General features: G+C 39.6%; 1 protein-coding gene across 16 annotated transcripts in view; it reads left to right on the top strand.

Moving 5' to 3' along the window:
- The window catches only part of LOC120544668 (RIMS-binding protein 2), a 74,959-nt gene that overhangs the window by 3,724 nt on the left and 48,473 nt on the right, over positions 1–22,762 (top strand). The window contains exon 1 of one of the 16 annotated variants that reach the window (XM_039778595.1): positions 4,942–5,571. The exons of the other annotated variants lie outside the window; for them this stretch is intronic. Coding sequence (XP_039634529.1) covers positions 5,308–5,571 — 264 coding nt within the window. The 5' untranslated portion in view covers positions 4,942–5,307. Of the gene's footprint in view, positions 1–4,941; positions 5,572–22,762 lie in introns of those variants that run through there. 16 annotated transcript variants of the gene reach the window in all.

Here is a 22,762-nt window from a genome sequence, read left to right as displayed (position 1 = left end):
TTGAGAACTCACATGGTACAACATCACCCAGAGATTAACATTAAAGACGTGGACCAACAACAACCTAAAGTACCCAACATGCCAGTCAACCAATGCACTCTCTTTCAATGCTCCAAACTCCCACTCTTTTTATTTAACATTTTTATTTGATACTTCAATTAAATGTATTTGAAAGCTGGCCAATGCTTGGCACTTTGCAGTTTTTAGTTGCACATTTTTTTATTTTTGTATGAAGACAAATAAAGTAATATCAAACTACATTTAATTTGTTGTTTCTTTTCTTTTTAATTGTATGTCTACAGCAATCACATGGGGAAAGTAACTACATTTACATACTGCAAAACGTTTTTTTTTTCATCGAGAATCGTTTTTGAATCAAAAATCGATTTTGAATGGAATCGTGAGCCTAAAAAAATATCGAATCGTGACATTTTCTGAATTGTGCACCCCTACATTTTTACATCAGAATTATGGGTTTCTTTGAACCAAATTGCCCCAAAATAACATGAATGCGTGGATGTACGTTGTATGGAAGCCATGTAACATTCTTGGCAGGTAAAATTAATGATTACTTTCATTGAATTGTGGGTGTTTTTTTTGTTAGTTTTTTGTTCAATTTTATAGCATTTGAAATAAACTGTGATCCATTCAACATCCTCTGATCTTAACTGTCAAAAATAATCCACAATTTCTGTTTTGTTAAACAAAAAATAGGTATTATGTCATTTAAATTGTCTATTGACCATGTATTTAAAAACGCGTCGAAAAAAGTGACAAAAAACATGGAAAAAGAGCCAAAAAAAGTTCATTTGTAATTTTGACCCGGAAAGACAACAAGTTTATAGTCTACGAGAAGACAACTCAAGACTTAATATGACCGGTGTGGTATGGTGTTAAATTTTAATGTTGCCAGTGCTACGGTTGTCAGAGAAGAAGAATTGTGCAAGATGTTAGCAGAGAGGAGGGTTTATGACATGTGGGTGGATCTGTTTATGCCTCATGTTGATGGGCAGAAGCGAGTCAGTGTGTTTCCATCTCTTAAATTTTGTTTTGAAGTTGTCATAGAGAGGAAATTGAATAATTAATCAAAGCCTCGACTGTGTCTAAAGAGCAATGCCCACTTGCCAAGCCTCATATTTCTTGCATGTTCCTGCTATTAGGTCAAGCTCATTTCTGTGCAAAGCATATGCTGTTTGACATGCAGTAGGTTTTGCTGACTAGATGCCTTTTTCTTTGTTTTATGCTCACTGAGATATTTACTGTATTGTCTGCTGTAGAACATGTGATAAGTACACTTGATGGTGGCAGTGGTCATGTGTGCAACAGTGATCTCTTACCATTTCTTTCTCTGTTGGTTGTTTTGCTGTCAGCACCTCTTTCTCCCAAGCAGAGTACATTTATATTATTAAAGGAGCTCAACCAGAATATAAATAGTGTTCAGTTTGGTTTTAGTTTTTAGGCTACTCAAGCCATGGTCTTGTGAGCACACTGTAATTAATAAGGGAATAGACTGAAGCTGTGAAATGCAACGTAAGGGCAAAGTAAGAAGTTAATTTCTGTCTGATTGAGGCTGTTAATTTTTTGTACCTATCGGTCTATGAAAATTGCCCCCTTTTCTTTTGTTACTGAGTGACCATACTGCATATCGGTACATTATGAAATGGGGATTATAGACCGTTAAGGGAAAATGGATATCACTTTCATTTTCCGAGTGAGCCATTGTAAATGATCTTAGTGTTGACTGCACTGGTAGTGTACCAGAAAAATATCAGTTGAAAACAATAAGGCAAAACGTCTATTTTTAACTTTGCTGCACCCAGACATGGGTTTTCTAACAGTGACCTTTAAAGGAAGAGGAGGTAGACTGTCACCTTTTTATCAAAGCAGCCACACTCTAAAGCTTCAGCAAGCTTTGTATCGACAACAAAGCAGTCACAAAGTGTTAAAGGTCCAGTGTATAACGTGTTTAGTTGTTCATTATCAAAATCTGTATTGCCCGTTCACAAACTTGTCCTTTTTCATGAGTATTTACCAGCACCATCAATTCCAAGTATTCCTATTGGCTTGAAATTTTGCATTCGCATGAACTGGGGTAGACGCTCCATATTCATGCGCCATCTTGAAATACGTTAGCCAGTGAGGGAAATACAGGATATACTGCTCCGCCTTTCGCGTTTTTGCTGTCACATGATAAACTCACAGGTGCTGCTAATGCTGCTAATGGGAATCCCACTATGGCCACGCCAAGACCTGCCCTACGAAGCAGCTAAATTGGTTGGGGTTAGGCATTTGACCTTGAGTCAGGGTTAGGTTTGGGTTAGGGGATTGGTCAGGGGACAGGACCTGTACATGTAAGCATGGACGCCTGGCCAATAGTAGTGTGTGAATGCTATTGAAGGGCGGGTCTTGGCATGGCCATAGTGGGAAAAATAATATCACGCCAGCAAGGCTGGAAAAGAGTCGTTTGGAGTGATACCTGAGATTAATGTGTAACTACATTTTACCTATTGTGACATGTATCAATGTATTTCAGCAGAGGGAGATTTAATTAAACGGTTCATTAATTTGCAACATGCTCACAGTGGCCTTAAAACAACCAGAGATACTGTATTAAGTTTGAACAGTATAGCAAAATATATACCAGATGATAAATCTCCATTGCCTTATGGTATACATATTGTCTCCCATTCCTAGTGCGTAAACTAAAATTATCCTTAAGGTACTTTTAGATAGCGAGCATTTGCATCTGCCTCCTCCATTTTTTCCAATGTGAACACGACAGCAGCTGTGCCACAGCAAGGAGAGTAGGCTGCTGCCACTATTGTGAACATAGCTGGCTTTTTCTGCATGAGTTGATGATGGTTGAACTTTTTCAACTTGTCACTAGGAATGCGCTGATCCAATATACCAGATCAGTTTCTGCACCAATATTGACCTTGAAAAGTGGATAGGGTACAGTCCATAGTGAGACGGTTCACATTAAAGTTTCTTTGTCGATGTCACAATAACATTTTGTGTTTCCGCTACCATTTGCATACATTCAGTCACAGTGGGTGATGCAGCAATGACTGGCCTCATGTTACCCAACATGAAAATGATCCCAATACCAGTACCATGAAGTGAGATTTTAAATATGGGTACATGCTACATACATTGCTAACCATTTCTGAAAGTTTAAGCTACAAACTGCTCTATTTAGCTACTTGATGATGAGATTGGAGTAGGTTGATAGCAGCAGCGGTACAGGTTGTTTATAAAATCGGAGGTAGCTGGTACCTACTGTACATCAGTGTGGTTGCACCCCTCTGCCGTCCATTTATAATACAGACCACAGACGTTGCTCAGTGGCAGACGCAGTGTAATCCAGTCTCTGTCTGAAAGCACCTTAAGGATTTCTTCTTCTTCTTCTTCTTCTTAATATTATTATTATTATTATTATTATTATTATTATTATTATTATTTAACCACTTAACAAATGCCCCCGTTTTTTTGTGCACAAGCTTGACAAAAGACACCCAAAACAAAACAGGTTCCTGTTCCCTTTTGATTATAGTCATGATCTTGGTGTCCTCTAAAGGGCAACTCTTCTTTATTTTTATTTTTTTTATTTCATCTCTTCTTTTGTACTGTTCTGTAAAATAAGCCACAGTAATATTGGGATCTTAAAATATTTTACCCAGATCGAATTTTGAGCCTTTGTGCTTTCAAATAATGTGTAGTTTGTCAAGACTGAGTGAGGATTTAACCAGACGGCATCCCAAATAACTTAACAAGCCCCCCTCACAGCCAGTATTCAGGCCACTGCTCGTTAAGGCGATTCATTAAGCTGCTTTGCTCATTTGATAAATAAATAGGTGAAGTCCCTGATAGTACCTCCTGTAGTAGAGAGGAGGGCAGCAAGGCTAAATGACATAAGTTGTGAGAGTTTATTTTTAGCATCGTCAGATGCTACTGCTTTACATGTTTTTTTAATGTCCGTGTCGAAGGCTAAATTACACGAGTAGCATTCATTACCTTTAAGACATCTTATTTGTTTCTCTAGGGCACAACTGTAGTAAAACATTAGAATTAGTCTGGATTGGACACACTTGTTTCTCTGCCTGCCTGCGTCTGCAGCCTCCCCGTGTTGCAGTGTGTACTGCCTATTGATTGTTCAAGAGGCAGCCAACATCATTCCAGCGTCATCTCCATGGAAACGAGCTCTAGTCGCGGTAATGATTGGGCCCCGTCTCAAAGCCTGCCTTTTTGTGATAGGAGGATGGAAGCAGTCCTCCCTACCCCCTCCTCTCAGCGACACTCGCCGTCTTACACAGACACATTTTTCCCTTCGTCCTCTTTCTTCACCTTTTTATTGCGCTGTAACCAAGATGGGATTAACCAGCCTGTCGGGTCTTATTGCATCTGGATGAAATGATTTTTTACACGGCAACATCAATGAAGATGGACTCACAGCTGAAGAGTCAACATGCCACCCACATCACAGCCTTACTGAGAGAACGGGGACTGGAGTAAAGAGACCTGTTAGTTAGATAATTTTCTTGTTTTTTTCTGCATCGCACGTCTCTTATTGTTTGCTATTTCAATTGGGCCTCCATGCGCTATTTCAGCGTTACGTATGTTAAGTGGACTGGTGTGTTTTTTAGCCTTTTCTGGACAAGTACTTCTGACAAACCCCTGTGAGATGACCGAGTGGTAAGGCATGAAGAAACAGGCTGTCAGTGCAGTGAGCAGGACTCTGAATCTGAATGCTATACTGTGATAAATACTAACCACAGAATGCTCAAGAATGCTACCAGGATGATGACAGTCATTGAATTGCCTTCACAAGCCAAGGCCGAAAATATGTAAGATCCCTTTGGAGCTGATTGTCCTCATTTTAGAAAACGTCACAGAGCAGAGGAGGAGGAGGAGGAGGAGGAGGAGGTACTTTACAACTCATGATTTAGCTGTTTTTATTTGTTTTGGATATGGCACACAGACTCTTGCTCTAACAGATTTTAAACTCCCACTTTAAAGGGATTTCCAAATTTGAGGCTTGGTAATAAGTTACCGACAACCATGGCAATAACAGTTCTTTGCTTGGTTTCAGACACTTCACCTTAGCTGGGGAAAAACAACACTCCTGCTTATGAACTGCTGGAGAAAGAGAAGACAGTGACATCTTTAACATTTTGAAGTCAACCTGCCACAGCTAATCTCTGTAATTCTCGTCCAGCAAATGAAAAGCCTGCAATGGCTCGGTTATGCCTGGGCACCTCATTTAGTCATATTGATCCCGTCCGCGCTGTTTGACTTTGACAGAGAGTGATGTATGACTTGTGCACTCGGCCTGAGCAGCCAGAGCCTGCATCGGCACACACAGAGATGGAGAGCCGGGAGGTGGCTGAAGCTCTTGGGCGACAACAACAGCAGGAGTTGAGGGGTTCAGAAGAGCAGAGTAATAAGCAACATGGGCACTTGGACACGGCAGTCCCAACCACGGCTAATATCACTTCAACATCATTGTTGGGGAAAAGGCACCACTCGCTTTATGCAAACCTCAACGGTTTTGAAGTGGAAGGCATACGCAAGGTGAGTTTGGAACATTTGTTGAGTCTTCCAGTACCATTCTTGATGGTTAACATGAAAGTGTTTGGGGCCTGGAGACATGTGAGAGGCGTCCCACTAATATTCAGAGAGTAGCAGACATAGTCTAGTGTGTTAGAGAATCACCAGTCTTTAAAAAACAAAACATTGGATGGTAGATTTTTAAGGCAAGGCAATTTTATTTATATAGCACATTTCAGCACAAGGCAACTCAAAGTGCTTTACACAAATCATCAATCATTAAAGAACAAATAGCAAAATAGGGAGTAAAATAAGAATAAAAATAGTAATGAATACAAATTTAAAACCATTTAAGATACATAAATAAAAATATAGTTCAGTATAATAGTTAATATGAGAATTAAAAATCCAAAAATAAAATTTACAATTCCATATTAAAATTGTATACGAAATAAAATTCAAGAATAAAATTCACTGTTCGATAAAAGAATTAACGAAAAGCATCATCAAAAAGAAAGGTCTTCAGCTTTGATTTAAAAGCGCTGAGAGTTGGGCCAGACCTGCAGTTTTCTGGGAGTTTGTTCCAGATATGCGGAGCATAAAAACTGAAAGCTGCTTCTCCCTGTTTAGTTCTGACTCTGGGGACCACGAGCAAACCTGTTCCAGACGACCTGAGAAGTCTGGGTGGTTCATAAAGCACTAACAGATCTGAGGTATATTTTGGTCCTAAGCCATTTAGGGATTTATAAACCAGCATAAGTATTTTGAAATCAATTATTTGAGGCACAGGAAGCCAATGTAAAGTCTTTAGAACTGGAGTGATATGATCCACTACTTTTTTGTCCTAGTGAGAACTCTTGCTGCAGAATTCTGAATCAGCTGCAGCTGTCTAATTTGTTTTTTAGGCAGTCCTGTAAGGATGCCGTTACAGTAGTCAAGTCTACTTAAAATAAAAGCATAAGAGACATAAGTCCTCTAATTCTTGATATATTCTTGAGATGGTAATAGGCTGATTTTATTATTGTCTTAATATGACTGTTAAAATTCAAGTCAGAGTCCCTGACAACACCAAGATTTTTGGCTTTGTCTGTTGTTTTTAACAGGGCCATTTGAAGCTGTGCACTGACTTTCAGTTTCTCTTCTTTTGCTCCAAAAAAACAACCACCTCAGTTTTTTCTTCATTTAATTTAAGAAAATTTTGGCACATGCAGTTGTTGATTTATTCAATGCAATTAGTCAGTTTTCTTATTGGACTATAGTCCCCTGGTGTTGAAGATCATTTTTAATCCATTTCTCAAACTTTGGTTGTGTTTTTTTCACATTGCAGACTATAATATATTGTCTGGTTCTAAGAAATATATAAACCAGAGGAATTTTAAAGATACTGGATTATGCAAAGTGAGTTTGACACTTTTACATCTTAGAACATGCAGTTTGATTATTATTTGTGTTGGATTACAGTGATGTTACACTGAATTTGTGTGTGCAGCACATTTTCTCGACATTTAATCTGGGACAGTGCTGTAGCTGCTGTCGTAGAAACAGAGGGTTGGAAGGCAGGTATTATACTGACCTATTGTGACAGTGTCCCTCATTTCACACCTCTGCATATCCTTTTAGCACAGAAGATCTACTTAAAGGTCCCGTGGCATGAAAATGTCACTTTATGAGTTTTTTTTTAACATTACTATGAGTTCCCCCAGCCTACCTATGGTTCCCCAGTGGCTAGAAATGGCGATAGGTGTAAACCGAGCCCTGGGTATCCTGCTCTGCCTTTGAGAAAATGAAAGCTCAGATGGGCCGATCTGGAATCTTCTCCTTATGAGGTCATAAGGAGCAAGGTTACCTCCCCTTTCTCTGCATTGCCCGCCCAGAGAATTTGGCCCACCCATGAGAAATAGAGAGACATCATGGCTTTCAAACGAGCAAAGTAGCAGTTGGTCAAGGCCACACCCCCACACTCCACCTTGCCCCCCCTCCTCCTCAATAGCTACAGACACAGAAATGGCACATACTAAGCAAAGCTCATTGTGGGACTGGCTCTAGTGGCTGTACTTCTGCACCAAGGCTGAATTTCGGGAAAGAGACTTCAGATACAGTATTAGGGGGCCACTAAGGCCTATATAAAAGCATCCAAAGAGCACTATATCATGGGACCTTCGAAAAACATTAGTAAACCGATTTCCGTGTCTGTGATTGATGCCTATATAGCTTGTATATTGAGAAACATCACTGTAAGAAACTATCAGAATAATGCACTTACTGTATATTACGCCATCCCACTAACAAAATGGATATTTTATTTTTAATGTACCTGTAACAAATAAAAAAGTCCAGTATATTTTTGTAACATCTGGATGATTTAAATGTGTGTGGTCTAAAGACAGTGAGTAGATACAGTATAAAGGTTGCAAATAGTGCCTTGTTGGGTAAAACAGGCAGTACAATGTCTCCATCCTAGACTGGAGAGCAACACATGAAGGCAGCTGAATCAACTTGCCACTCAGTGCCCCCCCCCCCAAACACTAGAGATATACTTATGTGTGTTTTTCCACACTGTCATTTCATCGTATTTTAGTATTATTTTGTGGTTAGTCTTGCTTGGAAAGCAATGCCAGCTAATACTTATCAGCATTTTTCTGCTATATTTGCCTGTACTAGTACTACTACTCAGTCCTTTTTACCTTTTGTTTAATGCTTTGAATGTATCCTTGTTTGAGGCAGAGTTTCATCATTTAACCAAGGTAGTAATCGGTGTGCAACATTGCCTGCTGTCGTCCCTACCCCCACCACTTCATTATCCAATCGCCACAATCCCAGCGTAGTAAAAACCCCTAATGAACTGTCAACACACAACATTGGAGAAGATCTGTGACTACAGAAGCTGAGAGGGAGCATCAAATGATGCCTTAGAAATGATTATTTGGCCATTTCAGACCAGTAGGGGTTGGAAGAGGCCTGTCACTCTTAGTAATTACGTCATTATTTGCAGTGGGGGTACCTTGATCATCCTTTTGTTTTCTTATACCCAGTTCCACCCATAATTGATGACTGTGTGTGGGATGTGTATGGCAGGAAGCATTTTTATAAGAATATTATGAATATCTGTAGTCCTTACAGTGTAAAACACTGATGTAAGAGGGAGAGCAGGTTTTGTACAGCAGGAAAGTGGGTGAAACTGTAGCTGGAATTTAGCATCATGCTCAGCAAACCCCCCAATATGAATTGGCTAGGTTATGAAAAGTATATAGAAAGATGGCTGGTTTTACTGTGTAGATTGATGTTAATCAGATCTCAATGATGCGCTGGCTTGGCCCACAGAAGAAAATTAGTCTGTGCATTGTGGTCCACATAAAGCTGTTGGTGTGTGTGTGTGTATATATATATATATATATATATATAGTGATGCCTATTTGTAAAAATACTCAACTTTGTCGAGTCTAACATTGTAGCTGCTCGATCAACACAACAACGTACAGTAGATAGTCCAACTTCCCTGCTTACTTTTCCCTAAGAAAGCTCCTTTTTCGTCCGGTCTCTGTACATATAATGAGTAACTATAGAGCTCTGGATGCCCACAGACAGCTACAATGACTTGTTCCTCAATTTTTGATTCAGCATTGTCAGGACATTAGGAGAATCTTAACACCGATAGGCTTTCACGACCCAGGGTCATGCGATTTTGTCGCTAGAGATTTTAACTCGTGCCATTCGTGACAGTATTTGTATGCCTTTTCTATCTGTTTTTATCCTTATTCTCAATCATTCAGTCAACTTTCTTTTGCTATGGTGTTTTCACTTGCCTGGTATTACTATTGCAGTGGCCACCGTTGCATCTGTCATTTAGAACCATTATAGAAAACCTATATTAGTATGTGAGCACAAGTTACACAAAGCAGTTGTCAGTCTTTCCACTTCATGGAAGAAGTAAGCATGATTCCTCTGAAGGCTAATGAGCTTGTTGACTGTGTGGTCCTCTGTCATTCAATGATTGATGGGTTTACACACTCTTGAGTTCCAAATGGGGCTACAAAGAGATGATGTACAACTAAAACAATGTTTCTCCTCAATAACACTCCTGAAGATAGTTATTTGTCCTGATTGACCATGTATTTAGCTGTGATCTCTCCCTGTGATTGTGAAGCTAGGGCCCTCTTTAAAAGTGGTATTTTTAAAGTGTACTAGTGGCCAGAAATCTTTGTACCTTTGCCACACACAGCCGCTGCCCAAGCTGTCACTGTAAACAGTTATTATGGAGTCCTTATACCAGGATAGGCTGTTTCGCTTTGGAGAATGTTCCAGCTAGGGCTGGGCAAGATACTAATTAGATATTAATTTAAGACACTAGATGTCATCTTAAATTTTGTATATCGTGAAATGAGTGTCTTTTCCTGGTTTTAAAGACTACATTTCAGTAAAGTGATGTAATGTTCTAAACTTGCAAGACTGTTCTAGCTGTTCTTTTATTTGCCTTTAAATGTAAATGGACTGTATTTATATAGCACTTTTCAAGTCTTAACAACTACTCAAAGCACTTTTACATAATACAGGAACCATACACACACATTTATACACTGATGGCCGGCATTGTGACAATTCGGGGTTCAGTGTCTTGCCCAAGGACACTTCAACATGGGACTGCAAGGCCAGGGATCAGGGATTGAACCACCGACTTTACCACTCTACCACCTAAGCCACAACCAGCCCACTTAGTTATTATATCCACTTTACTGATGAATATTTTATCAAAAATATTTTGTGAAGGCAACAATCGTCAACCCTATAATGTCGGCGCAATATCGATATTGAGGTATTTAGTCAAAAATATTGTGATATTTGATTTTCTCCATATGGCCCAGCTCTAGTTTCAGCTCTGACAAAGTGCTGAAGCTACTCTTTGTTTATATCTGGGGTGCTTCTGTTCACCCTTACCTCAGTTAATCCAGTTAGCCGGGGCATTTCCTGCCTTGTAAAATAGTGCAAACGTAAGAGTACTTGTCACTCAATCTAGTGTCAGCTGTGGTATCGCCAGCAAATATAGGCTTTGTTACCTTGTCAACATGTCACTTACCCTGCTGTGGGTATAATGACAAAACTAGTGCTCAGCAGAAATCCTGGAGATCTGTTCTACCCTACTCAACGCAGTTTATAAAAAAAGTGCAGTGAGATTTCTCAGAGTAAAAGGCAGTAATGAAAGTCACTTCAGTACTGTTCCATTGCTAAATGCAGCTACATGCATTGATGCCAGCCCTACAGGTCACCACCGACCTATTTTGTGCCTATGAGAGAACTGAAAGTGGAGCAGTGTGTCTGTATAAAAGACCTGATTTTACCATTTAATGTACTTTGCCTATAATCCTCTGAAATTAATCCCACATTTCAAAGAGGATGCAGTCTTCCAATTATTGTTTTGCTTCCGAAAGGTATGTGATGATGAGCCTAGCATCAACTGTGTTAGACAGACACGTACAGTATAAGGTTGATTTAAAGGGTTGATTAAAACAATTCATTTAAAATTTTTTAGATAATTATTATTTTGAGAGATGAATTTAGGAGGAAGTTGTCACAAACGTTTCTGTGAAATGTTTTCTTAATATTCTGTTACAAAGCAATATTTTCTACGTAATGGTTATAAATGGTGGGTGGAAGGGCACTATGATTTGGATTTGCCCAGATGTGCGTTACAGTTAAAAGTGGGTCTGCAATTGTTTAGTCTATGAAAAATCAGAAAATAGTGAAAAATGTCTATACCATTTTCCAAGTTCAAGGTGAAATATTCACCTTACAATGATATAAAACAGGGAAGAGCAGCAAACCTCTCAATGTAGAATTTCCCACCACAATTCTTCTATTGTCAAAACAGATTAGTTTTCTTTCAATAAACTAATTGATTAATTGACTACAATTGATTGACTACAGTAAGGTCACAGTTTTTATTTATTTTTTAACGATCCAGATAACATCTGTGTAAGATTTTTTTCCTGTTGCTGATTCTATATGGTGTGTGTGTGTGTGTGTGTGTGTGTGTGTGTGTGTGTGTGTGTGTGTGTGTGTGTGTGTGTGTGTGTGTGTGTGTGTGTGTGTGTGTGGTGTGGGGGGGGGTGTGTGTGTGCGCGCATTTACCCGGTTTGAAAGATTTTCCGGTGCAAGCCATTCCTTATTAACTGCAGCCTCATTGATCTAACACACAAACCAGAGCCAATGAGTAATTATGTAGAGCAGTGAGAGTGTGTAGAGCAGTGACGGTGTCTGTGTTGCCTCGTGTGTGTGTGTGTGTGTGTGTGTGTTTTATTGGCCAGCCATGTAATGACTTGTGAATAATTGATAGCGCAGTGAGAAGGGAATCTCTGGAGTATTGGTCTCTCACTATCCCAGCCCAAACATCTTTGTCTGTCTGTTGTCTGGCTGCAGACTCTCTCTACAGAACAGTGGTCAGGCTTTGTGTTCGCTGTCACATTCACTCGGAACTGTAGAGCCAGGACTGTGGGGTATTACTTCCACAACATACTTTGTGCTGTACGTGGGATATGTAGAATACTGTATGTCCTGTTGATCAGTAGGCTTTTACTTCAAAGTATTAAATTATCAGTGGTGCACAGACTTGCTGTGACAGAGATTGAAACGTGAAGAAGTAGGGCTGGGCGATATGGCCAAAATCTTCCATCCCGATATAGAGGTAATTTCATACCTCAATAACGATAAATATCACAATATAGCATGTTTTCTGGTAATTAAATAATGAAATAATCTATATGTAATATCCACATGGTAAACCTTATTTTTGAAATAAATACTTGACGAATGAAAAGTACTGAGAATTTTGGTGCAAAATAAACAAAAGGTGAAAGGATCAGGACGTAAAGTGTGGTCCATGACGTAAATATTGGCCAGGCCGGCCTCTGGTTTTTCAACATCACGGCAGAAACGATATAGAAAAATATATACGATTGTATCTCCCATCCCTATGATGAAGGATTTAAAGCTTTTTCGAAGCACCGTTGAAAGTAAAAATATATGCCACAGTCAAACACCAGGATTTTTGCAGTATTGGAAATGCTCTTTATCACTGCAGCTGCCCTTTAAAAACTAAAGTAAAACTACCATCCCAACCGGGATGCAGACTTTATCAGCGGGTTACCTCTGTATGAGTAGCCATGTAATAATAATAATTAATAATAATAATTGAACCCCTTCAGGCTGATTCAAGACCCCTCCGCTTCCTGCATCACCCTGTCGGGGTTTCTAATTTGCAAAAATGACCGGCTCGCTCTACTGTACATTATCCCTTACTTTTTCATCTGTTTTTGAGCCTGCAGTGTTTGCCTCTTTGGCTTTAGCTCAGACCTAATATCACACAGAGGGTTTCTGTCTCTCTCTCTCTCTCTCTCCATGTTTACATTCACAAGCCTGCATCCAGACAGCTAAATATTGGGTGTCCTCAAAGGGCTCTCTGCCGTCTGTGACATTTCTGCGTAGTTTGGTCCTGCTCCCAAACTGCTAGCTAGACTAAACCCCTGATCACCTGCTTTCGCCGTCACAACGGGAAATGCTTTTTGCCTGGGGGAGGAAAGGGAGACCCATTCAGTTGACCCACTGAATGTCAGGAAAGGTCACTTAGACTTTTCATAACTGGAGGGCCTCTACCAGATGTACGCTTATTGAATGTGACTTGTAAAGGTTTGTAATAGGGTCTAGACATTTGAATGGTGCAGCATTGTTGTCAGAGACTTATTGGCTGTCTTAAGCCTCTGCTGTCCTGTCCGAGACAGCATGTGTGTTTTATTAATGGCTCTGAAAACATGATTTTATGAATGTTAAATGTACAGTATCTGCCTCATGACTGAACACAGGTATGACAGTGTTCAGTCATTTAGAGTGCTATTACATCAAACTTTCAAATTTATCAAATTTCGATAACATGTTGGCACGGTACTGGTGATACAGGAACGGGAATTCACAGTGTTCACTAAGAATTTGTCTCTACACTGCAAACATCTGGGGGAATTTACCAGCTCTTTATCAGTGAGCTTGTGGTGACGAGATGCTAGCTGGGGAAAACTGCAGCAATGACAGGGACAGAGTAAGAGGAGGGTTTTTTGGCAACATTAAAGAATGGCAACACTGACACGGTCCTTGTGGGGCTGGTTGGAAGCATTTTTTCAATTAATGTTATGCACTTCCATTTCTGGCTGAGTGCATTGTAGTTTGTGGAGGTCAACCCAATCTGTGGAATGAAACTGGCTGAATGCTGTGCCCATATTTGTCATTTGCTCACTTTGATTGTTTCTATCAAAGCTTCAGTTCACAAAGGCAGTTTAACCTCAGTCACGTGAATTTGTCTCTCATGGAAACAAATCATCTCCACTACATTCTGTCTCCCCTCTGCATTTTCTGCTGACACTGCACTAAATGGAATAATCCAGCGACCCCTCCTTCTGTTCATTTTTTCACTTTTTAAAAATAACCAGATGTTCTCTGCATGTCTGACACCTTGTTAAGCCCTCGGATGCTCGGGGGATTGTGACATTTTTATTTGTGGACTGCTAGTATGGATTTTAATTATGGTGTTGGTAGGGCAGTGTTATGGCTTTGTAAGAAAGAAGCTCCAAGTCATAATGGAGACAAGATCTGAAGGCTGATCATAATTAATGTCACGTCTACCATGCATTACAGATGCTAAAACATACTTACCATGGCTGCCATGTTGATTTCGTAATTTAGATTAAGTGTAAAATCACGACTGGCATCGCAGTTGAATTAGCCCATTGCTACATGACCATACATGGTGACATGACTCTAATAATTAGAAAACCCATCCCTGGATGTAAACTAGATCATAGTTCATACCATATAAAGGTTATCTGCGGAAATGTATGCAGATCTTATATTCTAAACATAGGGAAGGGAACAAGGCACTAACAAGCCATTCCAGACAGTGCATTTCATTTTTGAACAACCTCACCCAGAGGACGTCTGTATGAGGTGGTAGAGGTAGATTGCTGGATGCATGGGGGGGAGTAAAGGGGTGTCTCATGTTGGTTCTTTGTTCTCTAACGCAGCAAGAGAGACCACCTAATCTGTCACCGTCAGGTACCCCGGGGGGATGAGTTGTGATAAATACAGGAGGGGTTTTGAGAGGACACTTAAGAGGGCTTCTTCATGACTTATATATGAGTATAGGGAGAGAGCTGCTGTTAAAAAAAAAAAAAAAAAAAAATACCTTGGGCCACAAACCGCTTTGTGGTTATTTAAATATGTAGTTTTTTAAAGAGATATACAGTATCTCTGCTTTGTTTGAGACCACTGCAGCCTCCCGGTTTCCTAACAACGAGAAAGTTTTTGCAATGCCGCAGAGCTCATTTAAGCTTCAGCCTAGTTTGTTGTCCTATGAATAAGGTGGATATTTCTACCATTGTGCATAGTAATTAGAACAAAATGCATGCTTCGAAGCCTATAGAAATAATATTAGTAGAGCATTGAAGACAAACATGGCTATTTTTTACACCGGCAAATCCAAAAACGGTCGAGTGTCGAACCACAAAATGTGTATGTGGTATAGAGTCAAATAAAAAAGACTACAAAGTATTCTCTGTTGTAGAATATCAAAAGAGATTCATTCTTGAACTTTGTTCATGTCTTTTTGATGATGTCTAACAACAGGGCAGTTCAGGAAACCTCATTAGAAAACCACTGATGTTGTACTGTAGGAGACAGAGATAAAAAGCGACATTGATTTGGCTCTAAATTGTAACGCTTCACTGATACTGTGAAGTCCATTAGTATCCACTTCAGTGGACGGGCTGCCATAGCCTGTCTATGCTGTTTATAGTATTTCTGTTTCTCGCCTCTGCTGGTAATTATAACTGTGTTCAGGAGTCAATTCTCTGACCATGTGGTGTTTGAGGGTTGGGTCTATGGGAGGAGGCCTTTCCCCTTCCATTATTGCTGGGAGCTGACAAGGTCTGGATTAATTAAGGCACATTTCCAGATTCAGCAGACTGCCTCCATCATGCCAATCCTCTGGGTGACACTGCTAAATGAAACTCAGCAGCAAGTGCTTGCCGGTTGTGCACTGTGCTTTTTATAAAAATGAATCATTAAACATCAAAAGCCAGATTAGAAAAATGTAGGATGATCATAACCTGACTCCAGAAGCTCTCACAGTAGTTATTTTTCAGAAACTGAAGAACATTTAAAAAAGAAATACAAATCTGTATCCATCTTTTTTTTTTCTTCTTTTTTTTTTTTTTTTATTTATTCAGGGAAGGTTCACTGAGAGGCAACCTCTTTTGCAGGAACACCCTGATCACATTCACACAGTTCCACATTCTTTCCTGGAAGCTGCCCGGTACAACCACAGTCTGATCTGCTGGCTGCTGAGCACCACAGGAGCGGTTGGAGGTTAAGGGCCTTGCTCAAGGGCACCTCAGTGGTGGTAATGAGGGAGGAACAAGCGCTGCTCTTTCACTTTCCCCACCCAGATGTTTATCCTGTCAGTCTGGGGATTGAACCGACGACCTCCCGGTCACAAGCTCGCTCTGAAAGAAGCTGCCTCCAGTGGTAGTTGTACTGAGAGACATTACAAAAAAAATGATTATCATATTGCAGAAATTCCTATCCTTTTTTAAGTAAGCTTTGTGTTGTTTCTGTGGGAATGGTCGAAGAACACTGGCAACAACTAAACCAGTGTCAATAAAGGTTTTCATAATTTTTATACGTTTCAATCTATAATTGATACCATTTTGTTGTATATTGATGTTTTGCTTGGTAGACTCTGGGATTGCTTGGGTTGCAGTTGTGATACAAACTGATGCAGCTTTAATACTGCCATGTCAAATATCATGTCCAACAAAGAGTTAGCAATGGCAAAACGTGTGCTTTTGTCTGTGTGTGCCAATGTGCATGTCTGTGTCTTTGTCTTGCTGGCTCCTTAGAGGCTTATAGTGGGGGATTTCTAGCTGTCAGCTAATAATGCTGATGTTGGCGTTTCTGTGAAACCAGACTGTAGACATTTACATACGCCTTACAAAAGCTCGTCTTGGATCCCAGACAAAAGGATAATCTGGTTGTGGGACTTTATGAATACATAAGAATAAATCGAACATTCAATGATCTATTCAAATCTTTGTTGATGGGTAGCCAAAGTCCCCATATGTGTCTCTTCTCCTTTCCTTATAGCCTTTAAATTGTATTTACATTTATTGTCGTTTCCTGACTTTCTATTATTTTTCTGCTTTTTTTTCTCATCAATACTGCAAAATGTATAATAATAATACATTTAATTTATATAGCGCTTTTCACAAACTCAAAGGCGCTTTACAGGGTAGGTATAGAGAAAAGCTCAATGCAATGCAAATTAACAAAAACACATGCAAATATACAAAACACAAGCAAATAGAAAAAACATCTTTGCTAATTTGACAACCCATGAAAAAAAAAAATGCTGGAAAGTTAGAAAGTACAACCAAATTCATAAGCATACTGCAAGTCGTACAGAACACAACGGAAAGAAAAAACTGATGAACATACCCGGACACACCTGGGACACGTTATTTGCTGCCATGGTTTGTGGCTCATGAAGTTACTGTGATTGATTAACTGTTAGTGTTTTTTCTAGGAAAATTAGCAAACACGGTAAATAGATTTTCCTTTTTATATTTTTTATTTAGGGATTGCATTACAGTGTTCAGATATTATTTCAGATACTTTGCTGTTAATCTAGTTAGCCTGTGTTAGCCTTTAGCTGATTACTAGCTTACCTTACCAGTTTAACTCTATATCATGCAATCAGAATGTTTAACGAAAAAAATGTGCAACATTAGTGTATTTCTATTAAATTAATTACACTGTTTTTAACTCATTTCTGTTAAGTTCTGTGTGACAGCTTTTCTGTGGTAGATTTTTCTATATTTCAGCGTGTTTCTATATTTGGTTGCATTTTTTAAATTACTTCCATATTTGACTCAGTAACTCTGAGTTGTTCTTTTACCCATACATTGATATTCTCTGTGTTAGCAATTTTATAAGCTCAAAATAAGACTCGTCCTACAGCAAGAGTGGCCAATGTATTTTTCATAATAGACTGGTTTATATCTGCTATTTGTTTCTTAATCTATCCATGGTGTTGGTGGTGTTTGTGATGCTTCTCTGCTTTAGAGCTTGCAATAAGATGCCCAAGCAAGGAAATGAATTCCAGAAAACCCAAAGCCATTTTGATTTAGCCTCAGTCTAAAGCTCAGTCTTCTCTGTGTCAGCTTGTTATAAGACATACTGTATAGAAAATGTGAGTGGATAATTAGTAACAAATCACTCTTGACGTTTCTCTTTAATGTTACTCTTTTATTTTAGTACTTAACTCAAGTAAGGTTGTTTGGATTGACCTTTAAAACTTTATTTTATTAAAAATCGGATCACAGTGACTCTACGTTGCTCCAGTTGCATTTACTAACAAGGCCAGTAACATATTGGTGCTGGAACCACCTGCTGTGTTGCCAAATTGTGACAGCTATGTGATGGTAGAGTTTGTCCTTCGGTGGGTATAGGGTTGGGTATCTTTGGAGTTTTTCCGATACCGGTGCTAAAACGATATTACTAAAAACGACCACTGGATGTGAAAAGGGTATTTTACAATAACTTTTAATGCAGCACGAGGCTGTCGAGTTTCAAGTCCTGCAGTCAGACTGTTATGTCCCGCTGTTGGAATCCTCTACAGTGAAATACACTCACACTTTACACCATTTAGCTGTCAGCTTTTGTAACCGTGTTTACTCCAGCTGCTAGCTAACGGTAGGCTAACGTTACCTGCTGTTGACTGTAGTGTTAACTAGCGTCACCTGCAGCGATGCTTGTGTTGCCTCTAACGTCCGTTTCGGAGCATCAGAGAGAAGCCAGACTTGGAAGTGGCACTGAAATTAGGCACCGAAATCCACATTGCTATTTGGTCCAGTAGATACCGGTCGTTAAGGCACTGGTGCCGTATTAGCACCGGGTCTCGGTACCCAACCCCAAAGTTTTGAGTACAAGCATAGTCGTTTTCCCAAGTGGAACGTGCAACATTGTTTGGTTTGATTATCTGGATTAGTGTCTTTCACACATACAGAAAATCCAGTGTCACTGTAGGTTAAAGTGAAAGGGGCTTCAGTCTGAAAAGCAGTTTTATGGACCCCAAAAGCACAAAGTGATTCATCTCCTCTTCTTAGTTAGAGAAAGCACCACACAATCGTGTTATGATGAAAATCTGACCCAGATGCCAAAGAGGTTTTTCACAGCACAACCTATCTCACACCAGCAATCAGTGAAGTTCATCCACCCTGCTTTTATCAGCTGCAGTCACACAAGAGTTCTCACAGCAAAATCAGTCAGTAGGACTATGATAGGAATGGGACATTTTGGCTAACTGTGCAGTTATTCTTACTGTACATATTGCTTAACCACGTCTTACTTTGAATCTTGGATGAATTCCTACTTAATAAAAATAGAATAATCAGCTTTCCCATATTGGCCGCTATCGATATAAGAAAATGATAAATTAAAAAAGAAATGCTTAAAGTATGGTACGTGATGATGTGTTCCAGGCCCTGCAGGCTGTAGATAGTAGCATCATGGTAAGCAGTGTCAGTGCACTGTGGGTTTTATAATCAGCACTCCCTTCAGTTGTCTGCTTGTATCCATGATGATTGCAGACCCATTAGGCCCGTCTGTCCTGCCCAAGGCTCTCCTGACAGACGTTTGTGTGGAGACCCCTGCCCTCCTGCTACTGAGTTACATCTGCCTCGCTTACTGAGCCAGGCCCACATGAAAACGGCACTGCTATGAGAGAGGAGCGCTGGCTGAATGCTAATACTGTGGCCTTGAGTGGACCTCACCACCTGCAGCCCTTTTCTGTGGCAGCAAGAGAAGCTGCAGTCTGTAAAAAGCCAGCATTACCTCATGCCTAAAGAAAGGCCTCCGGTGTATTTCCATGTGATTCCCAGGGAACAATTACAAGACATGGACGGACTCCAAGATAATTAGAATCAGAATGGAGGCAGTCGGAGGCTGAGTTCACTCTGGCTGGCCTTCCTTTGAGGTAATTGATTGGGCTTTAGCATCATTGCCCTGAGAGGAAGACTGGGACATTGTGACTGGCTCCCTTTTAACTGATGGCAAAATAACTCAAGGACACAAAGGTTCATCTGAGAGCTGGGGCTAACTCTCTTTGAGCCATTAAAGGATGTTTTCTGTGTAGAAAAGGCAACATAACTGCTCAAATCTGAAAACTTATTTTGGTTGCAACTATTTTTGCTAGTTGTAGTGTTTGAGCATCACTTCAATGACATTTGGTGGTGTCCTTTTGCCATTGGCTTGGCGTAGCATACGTTAATAATAGCATCCTGTGGTGGTGTGTCACCTCTAACATTGCCATGATACTACTTATGCATTTTTATATACCTAATTACCTAATTAATTAGTTTTTTTGTACTTTTCTACCTTCTGTTTATCATAGTTTGGAGGATTATTTCAGTTCTTAATTTCTATTCTAACCATTATCTCAGAGATAACAGCCTCACTGTTTTCTGATCCACTTTCCTTTGCTGGCCCATCAGAGCTGTCAAGTCTGCTGCTGTGCTAACAGCAGACGGCAAACTCAACACTTTGTGCTGCTGCTTCATGTTAAAAGCTTTCCACTGGTCTTCAAACCTTTCTGTTTCCTTAATTTTGTACCCTTCGTAGTTACAAAAAAAAGACAATCTCTGTCTTTTTTCTCTTATTGTTTTTCATTTTTGAACTTGTTTTTGATTTAACCTGATTGAATTGTTTTTTACTTGTTCCTGCTATTGTGTGCTACTTTTGTCTGTTTTTGCAATGCTGCAAACCAATTCTCCCATGCAGGACAAAAATTTACTTAACCAAACTTGTAAACCCCTGAAAGGCCTTTTATTATCAAGCAGCAACAATAATTATTGATTTAAGCACTGAGGTTAGTGACTGACTGATTTCTCCTTGTTTGATTGAAAATTATCAAGATTTTTTGGGATATTGTCAGCAGATCAGTCTAAAATATAGAGAAGCAGACACCGTGAACTGAGTAGATGATGAGGTGCAGGCAACAGTTCTGGAGGAATGCAGGTGTCCCAACTGTAAGGAAAATTCTGTTATGTGGAAAATCTTCATTTTTCTGGCTACAGTATTCATTTTAATCTGGTGCTTAAATACAGTGTCATTTTGTTAGGGTGGTGTGGAGCTGATGCCAGCTGACAGAGAAGTACACTCTGGAACGGACGCCAGTCAGTCCCAGGGCTGACACATAGAGACAGATCCCGTTCTTAAACCTTTCTACCACCGATGTGTTGCCCTTTTGATGTATACCCTCCTGTTTTTACCTCCTTATGAGTTTCTCCTAATGTCAGCAATTGATTTTTACTTCATTCATGCTTTCATGTACACCTATGGGCAATTTAGAGTCAACAATTAACCAAACCCCTGCATGTCTTTGAACTGTGGAAGGAAGCCAGAGAAAGCCCTCACTAACAAAACTCCACACAGAAGGGCCTGGAACCCTCTTGCTGTGAGGGGACATTTATGCTTTTTAAATGATTGAATTGTTTTTACTATATTCACACTGAAAACAAGAATCATCACATTTGAATAGATTTTAAGAATTACCCAGATATTTTTATTTAGAGCACTCCCTTATCCCTAACACCATGGTACAAGAGATTAATCAAACCAAGATAGTTGAATAAGCAGCGTCCCTGAAAAATTCATGTATCATCAACAAAGCAAATGGCCGGGTCATGAAATGCTGTTCATAGGTTTTTATGACAAGCTATACACTTTTGTGTGCAGCTTTTCTTATGTGCCCCAATGCATCATCTAAGGAGGATGAGAGGAGATTCTCACACACTGTAGTATAGGGATAGAATGTGTTTCTCTCTCTCTCTCTCTCTCTCTCTCTCCCCCTCCCCCCCTCTCTCTGGCAGCCCTCTGTTAAACTTGCAAACAAAATTACATAGAAAAAAAAAAGTCATCACAAGAAATGTCACCCCATGTTAGAATTTCCTATTGAAATGGTTTCAAAATTGGGGTTTGATTTCAAGGAAATCTATAATGACTTCATTGTGAAGTGGTATAAAAGCTTCCGTAGTTTTCTTGTCAAATGTGTGATAACCAAAATAATGAGTTGACGTTTTGTCTCTCAGTATTTTAGCTGACGCAAAGATGTGCCCAAAGAGAACATTCAAGTTTAAGAGAATGTAGTTGCTGAGTCACTGCCTGTATTGATTATAAATGTCGTCCGTGAAGCATCTTTTTTTGCCTGCAGTGTCAAATAGCGATCACATCTTTGCTTTGACTGCAAGCTTTTCACAACTAATTTAGACAGTATTGGAAATTTACTTAAAACATACTCTTATTTTGGGAAGCGGCTATGGGTCTGGCCATGACCAAGTGATTTTCCTTTTATAGTTATGCATGCTATATCCCATGCTGCTACTTCTACAGTTTTATGTATTCTTTTTATGCCTCTGTGCCGGCGACAGCTGTGGCCAGAGGCATTTTGTTTTCGGGTTGTCCGTCGGTCTGTCCATTTCCATTCTTGTGAACGCCATATCTCAGGACCCCCTGGAGGGAATTTCTTCAAATTTGGCACAAACGTGCACTTGGAAACAAGGATGAACTGATTAGATTTTGGAGGCCAAAGGTCAAGGTCAATAATGTGACATCACAAAATGATCAAGAATTCCTACGCTAATTACGCCAACATTTCCCATAAATGTCTAATAATAAGGTAAAATTATGACATTTGATATCCAAAAGGTCAAAGGTCAACTTCACTATGACATCATAATGTTCTACAAAAACACTTTTCTGGCCATTAGTCAACGTCATAACTCAGGAACAGAAAGGGAGACATTTGGTCGGTTACTGAATTAGTTAATTACATCCGTGTTTCGCCAAAAAATACACTTATACTTATACATTTTTTATTAAATTTCTTCAAAGTCTTCACTACATATATGAGTCCGGAAAGAAATGGATCTAAAGTGGGACTTTATTGGTTGGCGGAAGCAAACAAACGCAAGGCTTCTCAACAGATCACGTGTTAATGATTTCAGTCAAAATATTGTGTCTGTATGGTCTCACCCTGAAAACATATGGTCTTTCTGGCACTAGATTGTAATCCGCTAACTAGATATTCAGACAGGATGTCCAATGGTACCATCACAATAGTACT

Source organism: Perca fluviatilis, chromosome 16, assembly GCF_010015445.1.
Source record: "Perca fluviatilis chromosome 16, GENO_Pfluv_1.0, whole genome shotgun sequence".
Classification (NCBI taxonomy): domain Eukaryota; kingdom Metazoa; phylum Chordata; class Actinopteri; order Perciformes; family Percidae; genus Perca; species Perca fluviatilis.
The sequence above is the reverse complement of the archived record's forward strand: the minus strand, read 5'-3'. Positions and strand labels throughout refer to the sequence as shown.